Consider the following 9,451-nt stretch of genomic DNA (forward strand, 5'->3'; position numbering starts at 1 on the left):
TTTAAAAAATACCTCTTCTAGACCAAGAATAGACGGAAATTTTTCGCTTGGTATCATTATAACATCGTCATTTGCTGCTGGCTTTTATGAAAAAGATAGCGCATGCATGCTAATTCGCTGCCAGCATCCGGAGCGAGAGAGTCGAGCAGGAAAGTCGACTTTACAGGGTTTGCTCGTACGTTGGCGCGAGTGGAGTCGAGATGATTGGCTCCTGAAATTATTTTCGCACATAAAAAAAACTTTATAAAAGTTTTAAATAGTTTCTTCCCTACAATTTAATATCATATGGAGCAAACTTCGATAAAACTCGAGAATTTTTTCGTATTTTTATATATAAAAATCGTCTAATATCACGTGAATGACAACTGTCTTTCGACGATGATTTCCCGGGAATTAGTTCCGAAATAAATTGAATAATATCTGGAAAAACTTTATTAAACTTTGAATTAGATTACTACTTATCGACACAACAAAAATATTAATTTTCTCCACATTTTCTTAAAGCTATCATCATAATATGCACTTTAGATGCTGCTCTGAGATGATGCTGTTTGTATTGTTTTCTAAAGATGATGCTGTTCTGAGATGATGTTGTTTGTATTGTTTTCTAAAGATGATGCTGTTTGTATTGTTTTCTAAAGATGATGCTGCTCTGAGATGATGTTGTTTGTATTGTTTTCTAAAGATGATGCTGTTTGTATTGTTTTCTAAAGATGATGCTGCTCTGAGATGATGTTGTTTGTATTGTTTTCTAAAGATGATGCTGTTTGTATTGTTTTCTAAAGATGATGCTGCTCTGAGATGATGTTGTTTGTATTGTTTTCTAAAGATGATGCTGTTTGTATTGTTTTCTAAAGATGATGCTGCTCTGAGATGATGTTGTTTGTATTGTTTTCTAAAGATGATGCTGTTTGTATTGTTTTCTAAAGATGATGCTGCTCTGAGATGATGTTGTTTGTATTGTTTTCTAAAGATGATGCTGTTTGTATTGTTTTCTAAAGATGATGCTGCTCTGAGATGATGTTGTTTGTATTGTTTTCTAAAGATGATGCTGTTTGTATTGTTTTCTAAAGATGATGCTGCTCTGAGATGATGTTGTTTGTATTGTTTTCTAAAGATGATGCTGTTTGTATTGTTTTCTAAAGATGATGCTGCTCTGAGATGATGTTGTTTGTATTGTTTTCTAAAGATGATGCTGTTTGTATTGTTTTCTAAAGATGATGCTGCTCTGAGATGATGTTGTTTGTATTGTTTTCTAAAGATGATGCTGTTTGTATTGTTTTCTAAAGATGATGCTGCTCTGAGATGATGTTGTTTGTATTGTTTTCTAAAGATGATGCTGTTTGTATTGTTTTCTAAAGATGATGCTGCTCTGAGATGATGTTGTTTGTATTGTTTTCTAAAGATGATGCTGTTTGTATTGTTTTCTAAAGATGATGCTGCTCTGAGATGATGTTGTTTGTATTGTTTTCTAAAGATGATGCTGTTTGTATTGTTTTCTAAAGATGATGCTGCTCTGAGATGATGTTGTTTGTATTGTTTTCTAAAGATGATGCTGTTTGTATTGTTTTCTAAAGATGATGCTGCTCTGAGATGATGTTGTTTGTATTGTTTTCTAAAGATGATGCTGTTTGTATTGTTTTCTAAAGATGATGCTGCTCTGAGATGATGTTGTTTGTATTGTTTTCTAAAGATGATGCTGTTTGTATTGTTTTCTAAAGATGATGCTGCTCTGAGATGATGTTGTTTGTATTGTTTTCTAAAGATGATGCTGTTTGTATTGTTTTCTAAAGATGATGCTGCTCTGAGATGATGTTGTTTGTATTGTTTTCTAAAGATGATGCTGTTTGTATTGTTTTCTAAAGATGATGCTGCTCTGAGATGATGTTGTTTGTATTGTTTTCTAAAGATGATGCTGTTTGTATTGTTTTCTAAAGATGATGCTGCTCTGAGATGATGTTGTTTGTATTGTTTTCTAAAGATGATGCTGTTTGTATTGTTTTCTAAAGATGATGCTGCTCTGAGATGATGTTGTTTGTATTGTTTTCTAAAGATGATGCTGTTTGTATTGTTTTCTAAAGATGATGCTGCTCTGAGATGATGTTGTTTGTATTGTTTTCTAAAGATGATGCTGTTTGTATTGTTTTCTAAAGATGATGCTGCTCTGAGATGATGTTGTTTGTATTGTTTTCTAAAGATGATGCTGTTTGTATTGTTTTCTAAAGATGATGCTGCTCTGAGATGATGTTGTTTGTATTGTTTTCTAAAGATGATGCTGTTTGTATTGTTTTCTAAAGATGATGCTGCTCTGAGATGATGTTGTTTGTATTGTTTTCTAAAGATGATGCTGTTTGTATTGTTTTCTAAAGATGATGCTGCTCTGAGATGATGTTGTTTGTATTGTTTTCTAAAGATGATGCTGTTTGTATTGTTTTCTAAAGATGATGCTGCTCTGAGATGATGTTGTTTGTATTGTTTTCTAAAGATGATGCTGTTTGTATTGTTTTCTAAAGATGATGCCACTCTGAGATGATGCTAAGTTTGTATGTTTTTCTAAGCCGTTTTGCATTTAATTTTTGCAAATTACTTATAAATCTTTGCTTCTGCATTACATAACTAATGTAAACATTTATAACTTGAATGAGTATCTATGCTAAATTTTTTTTCCATTGATTTTGATGATACTGATTATCACTTCGATTTCTATGCAGGATTAAGAACTTTTTAGCAATTATTAAAGTTTTATTTGACTTTATATTAACTTCTAAAACAATTCACTACAGAATATCCATCGTTTTTGCTAATTTTAAAGCATTTCCAATGTAAAATCTTGATAATCTTTCATGTTAACTTAGTCGTAAGCGACTCCTTTTCTCTATCAATTTAACGTTACATACTTAAATTACCTCAATAATTTTTGCTTAAAATAATGTAAAATAATTATAAATATGAGGCCATATTATCTCTCATAATCAGCAAATCGATTATAAGATGCATAATCTTCGCAAATTTCCATTCGCTAAATGCTACAATCGATATTAGCACGAACACTCAATGTAGGGCCTATAAATGCGCGGTCATTTGGTACGACAGAGGTATTTGTATTTACGACTCACACACGAACATGTTTCACGAAACAAAAGGCAAACACAATGCTTTGTGTTTCTCGAAAATGCTATTATTGGTGTTAAAACGACGTTCCATCATCCGATAACCAGGAAAGAAAATAAAAAAAATAAAGACAACTGCTTTCTGGAAGGTGTTAAGAGAAAATACTTCAAAGTATTTTATAAGAAAACAAAAGAAAATGTCCAAAACACTACAAAAAATCAAATTTCGTGTTCTGTCATATGGAAAACAACACAAAGAATCCTTTCTGAGGGGAAAAAAGAATAAGAAGCAACAGAGAATCTCCTCCTGCGAATCTCGATAGAAAGATGCAACAATTTTAAAGAAGTATCGATTTTCCTATTCATACAAAAGGCCCACTATTCGAGAAAGGATCGACCTGGAATGATGATTGTTACTAAAAACATCGTCTTTTCTGATACTGGTATTAAAATTTTGGCATCAAAACTGAGCTAGAAATCATATACCCAGCGCTAGAAAACATTTAGAAATTCCTCTCACTCGCGACAGAGTAAATAAAGGCACTAAACGTCGAGGTCGCTGGTTCGTCCCTCACCAACCTCGAGTTTTCTGGGTTATCTTTACATAAATAGAGGCCAAAGAAGAGGCCTTCTTAGAGAAGTCCTTTCGAGTGGCATCCCCCTTTTAAAATTTCCCATCTGTTGTGTGGTGTTATTCCATTAATCTTTATCTATAAAACCACTGAATAATTTTCGTGGGTTCGTTCTTCAACAACGTAGAGTTTTCTAGGTTTTCTGAACGTGTCTAACACATAAATACAGTCCAGTTTCCTATAAAAAGTCCTGTTTGAAAATAGCCCCATGTATTATCTTATCCCATAAATTCTAATTTATATAATCACTGAATATCGGTTGCGGGTTCGTTCCTCATCAACATAGAGTTTTCTTCACGTATAATATCTAAATAAGGATCAGTTTCTGATAGAAAGTCTCCCGAGTGGCATCCCCGTTTGGCAGACCGCCCATACGTTTTGTTGCAGCCTTATCCCATAAACCCCAATCCATAAAGCCACTAAACACTAGTCACGGGTTCTCACCTAAAAACTTAGAGGTTTTATGTTCTTCACGCGTTTAACACCTAAATAGGGACCAGTTTCCCATAAAAATTCCTCTCGAGTGGCATCTCTTTTGGCAGATTGCTTATGCCTTATCCCATCAACCACCCAACCATCTTAAAAAATTTCAAATAAAAAATAATTAAATAAATAGAAAAAATTTAACGCCTATAATTAAAAAAACACCACGAATAAACTTTTGTTAAAAAATAAAATAAAATTTAAAACTTTGAAAGCACTTACGTATTCAAATTTCGAAAGTGGATCATCTCTTTTTAATTTTCTTCATTGAGCCAACTAAAAATAACCCTCCTCTCCTGTGTCTTTTTATGATTAATTTGATTGAGGAGTGAGATTTTATAAAACTAAATTCAATAATTTATCCCCCTTCTTCTTCTTCTTCTACTTTACATAAATACTTTAAATATCATTTCTTCTTTCATTTTCGAAGCCATTATCAAATTTCAAACGAAAAAACGAATATTTTTTCTAATTTTTAAAATATTTTTTAAGAAAATAATCTTTAAAAACATAAGCGGTTCTTCGCAATTTATTTCGTTTGATACGTAAAATATATTTTTAAAATTGTGATTAGCTTAACGGCAATTGGTTGATTTCATAAATATAGGCGGTTCTTTATTATATACGTAAGATGAACTTTAAAATGATTAGATAAATGATAATTGGATACGTAAACAGGCGAATATATTTCAATTGCGTTAATTTGAATACAGTTACGTAATTAAAACGTATTTGGTGTTATATTTTATGACGATACACAATAATTTTATGCAAATGAAATTGAATTGATGAAGCATCGCAATACTTGGGGATCACTCTGTGTAATGTTAAACATATCTAGAAAACCCGGGAAACTTCACGTGGACAGCACGTTAGTGAGGCCGAACCCGCACCAACTATCTGTGTTACCCATTCGGCCGATGTTGGGTTTATTTTGTGGAAACATAACGGGTGTAGAAATTAAAGTACCTCTATTTAACACTGCTTACAAAAGTTTTTAGCAGTCTAAATGCATCCACATCTGGTATTGCGATATTTCACGTAATGCGGAACACATTTCCGTAAAAAAAAAAAATAGTAACAAAACTCGCCACTGTGGTACTTTTGGCACTGCAAGCAATAATCATTTTATTTGTATTTTTATTTGTAAACAAGGGTTTGTTCCCCATTCTAAAAGTGTAAAACGCGAAGGTGATGAACAGTGTGCTCATCAGTTTCAGTAAGCACGCATTACACTGCATGTGAGAAGCACCACATGCCATGTGACACATGCTCACATGCAACATATCTTCGCAAACCATACATTTTAAAGTTCACAAAAATGAAGTGCTTGCAGCGCCAAAGTTACCACAGTGGCAAGTTTTGGTACTAATATTCGTAGAAATGTCTTCTTCGTGTTCCGAAATGTCACCATACCGGATTTATTTGCTCCTGGACCGCTAAATATCTCTCTAGACAGCGAAAAATAGGAGGTAGTACGATAAATTGTTTGAGCACTTTTAATGGTTCCTGTCTTTATGAATGTTTTCTTTGTTAGTAAACGTCAGCCTTCTTTATCTGAAGGAACAGATAAAATAGAAGATATAGGACCACTATCCAAATCTTGCTGTATATCTCATTTAATCTGCACTCGACTGATATGCGTTCACGTATCGATTGGGCTTAAGTATAGCCCATGATGACTACTCGATAAACACGGGTACTAATAACAGTTAGAAGGGGTTATTAACAAGAATTCTACTGACCTTAATCTGTACTCGATATCTACTAAATTAGTTATTAATGGTGGAAACTCTAGATACAGAATAGAAGAGAAACTAAAAGTAACTAAAATAATCTCGGGAGATTACACAGAAAAACGAGAGTTATTAATGAAGTATATTTAAGCGATACAGCAATGCTCCGCCTCTTTTCTGCATCTTTAACCAATCGGCGTTAAGCAAATTAACCAGTTTTATTGCGTGTTATCCGATATATACGACAGGGAACGTGCTATGTACATTTGTACGTATTCTTTTCGATTTTAAATATTTTAATGTTTTTTAAAGTATAATCTAGATTTTATACTTATGGTTCTTTCTGATTACTTAGTAGAAAATAAACAAATCAACAATATAAAAAGTTATGCTTAAAAATGTCTACATTTTGTTATGAGGGAAATAGTAATATTTAAACGTAAAACAAGTGCATGTACGACATTTCTAATAATAAAAGATCGAATGTATGCTATAATAAACAATATATATCAAATAAAATCTCTTCTAAAAATAAATTATTGATTGAATTTAAGTTTATTGTATATTTAAAAATCCAGAAAAAATGTGGTCACAGATTTGTTTTTAAATAAAAAATTTATTATGTAAATTAATTGTAAATTACAAGATAATACTAAATTAGATGAATCAATAATTTTACATATATTTATTAATTTTTACATACAAATTCGGATGAGGCAACGCAAAACGTGGAGAATCTGCCAATCTGTCCAGAGAGGACTTCTGTAAGAAACTGGCCCCTATTTAGGTCTAAAAAAACATCAGGTGAATAAGCCATGAAACCACGACAAGCTCAGTGGCGCGTTATCCTAAGGCAGAGGCTTCCAGGTAATTGCAAAATGTAGCAATTGCCTAGAAGCCCCACCAACAGGGAGGCCCCAAATCTATCTTATATAAACTCATTACTGTAATAAGTATAAAATAAATTGTTAAATAGCATTTACGGTTATATTACTTTACCTTTAATAAATGCGATGCAGGCGCCCTGAGCTCTCATCTGTACCCGACCTTATCTTCATCCACTTCTCTTCACCACTCTCCATCCTTCTTTCACCACCTTTCTTACCTCCAGGTCGTACCTCTGAGTGAAACCTGGAGCCCCCTTTTCCAATTATTATTATTATTATTATATTACTTTACCAAAATCACCTGAAAGATACGAAAATATTTGAAAATTAACTGCCACGTACTGCATTGTAATTGTAATTTAATATAACTTTATCTAATGTGGCAATTACTGCAATTGAACATTCTGTGTTTTACTTCTGCCTACGTTATTGCAGTTTATAACTAATAGTTCTACAAATATTAAAGTATAATACTTATATTATATAGATTTGATATTTTATTTTATTTACGTAATGACATAATTACACTATATAAATATACAACGTTGTTTAATTGACTTATATTTTGTATTCATATGATTGATATGAATACATTATTTTAATAATACTACTCTTAAGTTTACATATAATATACATAATAAATATATAACATACATTCTTCAGTTTATTTATTTCTTGTGTTTGTATGATTGATTTATTAAGTTTATAAATTTATAAGGTTAAATATTGTATACATTAATAAAAATGATGTTGTATTGTTAACGTAATTGTGATACTTTATTTTGTTTTATAAAATGAAATAAGTAATAAAGAAATAAAAATAATAAATATACAAAGATATAACACATTAAATATATTATTTAATCAACTTATAATTTTGCTCTGTTTTGTATTAGAATATTATTTTATACAGTCAAAAATATAATTTAATTTATCTTATTTATAATAAATATATCATCACATATTCGTTTAATCCTACTTTGTGTTTATATAACTTACATAACTTTGTTAACATAATATTATATATAATATATTTTCTTAAGTGTAAAATATATATTTTTGAAATACTTTATAAATAACACATATAGTATATATTCAATGTACTTTACTGTACTCATTTTACTTTAAGTTTATCATTACTCTGTACTTTGTTGTTTGTTATTTATGTACAGTACATATATACTAAATTTGTATTCCATGTATTCTACATTCTATCATTTTATTCTATATTCCATATAAATACCAGTATCGAAATACTCTGTATTATATGAATATACCATGCTTGTAGTTTGTACGTGTAATCCATCTTCTATAAACCGTCAATAGTCACCTGTATACTACAATAATGTTAACACATCTACTTTGTATTCCTCCCATTCTTAAATTACTGTTTATCTAAACTATTGTTCAACTTAATATATTACTGTTAATTGCATGACTTTCTGTACTTTGTACTATGATTAACGGAACCGGGAATATACTAATATATAATATGTTTAAATAAAAATGAATGAATGAATGTAATAAGAATACAGTAGAGCGTCGATAAGTGGAACGTCGGTAAGTGGAATGGCCAGAAAGTGGAACGATTTTCAGTCGGACTGTGTCGTGCTGAATCGAATGTTTTTGATACTAAATTTACTTTTAAAGTATAATTTTCATGTTTTTTATATTCTTTAATATATTTATTTTGTTTGTACAAAATGAAGAAATAATTTTTAACGATACGATAGCCTCGATGATTATTATAAAAATTTTCGTTAGGCTTAAAATCGACGAAAATTCAACAGGAAGCGATACGCAACGGAGAAAAATTTGAACATCGGACAGGTTAATGTATTTTTTCGTACAAAGTCGGAAACTGGAACAAATCATTAACTGGAAGGACCCCAGTCCCCAATTGGTTCCACTTATCGACGCGCTACTGTATTGAAATTTAAACTTGGGCCATATTTGCGGACCATAGATTGCTGGTATGGCGCAGGTGCAGCAGGGTGCACTTGTACAGCCAAGAGGTCGCGATAAAAAACGAACGAGAACTGTATGTACACTGTACAGAGGACTCCTAATTTAAATTTGTCTGAGCCCCCATGAATTTATAACGCGCCACTACACAAGCTACCTGTGTTCTGTGGTTTTACTTCTCTATCACTGGTGAGTAGACAGTAACAAAACTCTTTTAATCATGCCCATCGTGGGTTCGGCCAATACCACAATGAGGGATGAGAGGAATTTATCTTCCAGTATAAAAAAAAAATTCTACTGTTCAATGGTCACTAGACCACTGGAGGCGAGCTTCAAATTGATGATAAAACTTGAAAAAATTTAAATTAATTCCATAATTTCCTTAACTTTTTAATTTTTATTTGTTCCCATTTTTGTTCATATTAATATTACTGTATTTATGATAATAAAACACTTCAGGAAAAACTATAATTAATTTTTTTAGCAGATGAAAGACATCTTCACGTTTCGCAGATTTAAGTAAAGTTTATATTTTGCAGGAATTGAAAGTTTCTATTTTAAAATTCCGCTTTTATTTAATACATTTATCTAATTTACTTCATTCTTAATGAAATTTCTTAGTGTTTTTTAGCGATATC

General features: G+C 31.3%; 1 protein-coding gene across 1 annotated transcript; it reads right to left on the reverse strand.

Moving 5' to 3' along the window:
* Window positions 1-510: 510 nt before the first annotated feature.
* On the reverse strand, window positions 511-6,997 carry LOC136972022 (uncharacterized). The gene is made up of 2 exons (XM_067266575.1): window positions 6,956-6,997; window positions 511-2,535 (listed from the first exon to the last, which is right to left on the reverse strand). Exons 1-2 carry the CDS (start codon window positions 6,995-6,997, stop codon window positions 511-513), a joined length of 2,067 nt encoding a protein of 688 aa, XP_067122676.1.
* Between the last annotated feature and the right edge of the window lie 2,454 nt (window positions 6,998-9,451).

Source organism: Centruroides vittatus, unplaced genomic scaffold (genome assembly GCF_030686945.1).
Source record: "Centruroides vittatus isolate TY-2023 unplaced genomic scaffold, ASM3068694v2 contig_2747, whole genome shotgun sequence".
NCBI lineage: Eukaryota > Metazoa > Arthropoda > Arachnida > Scorpiones > Buthidae > Centruroides > Centruroides vittatus.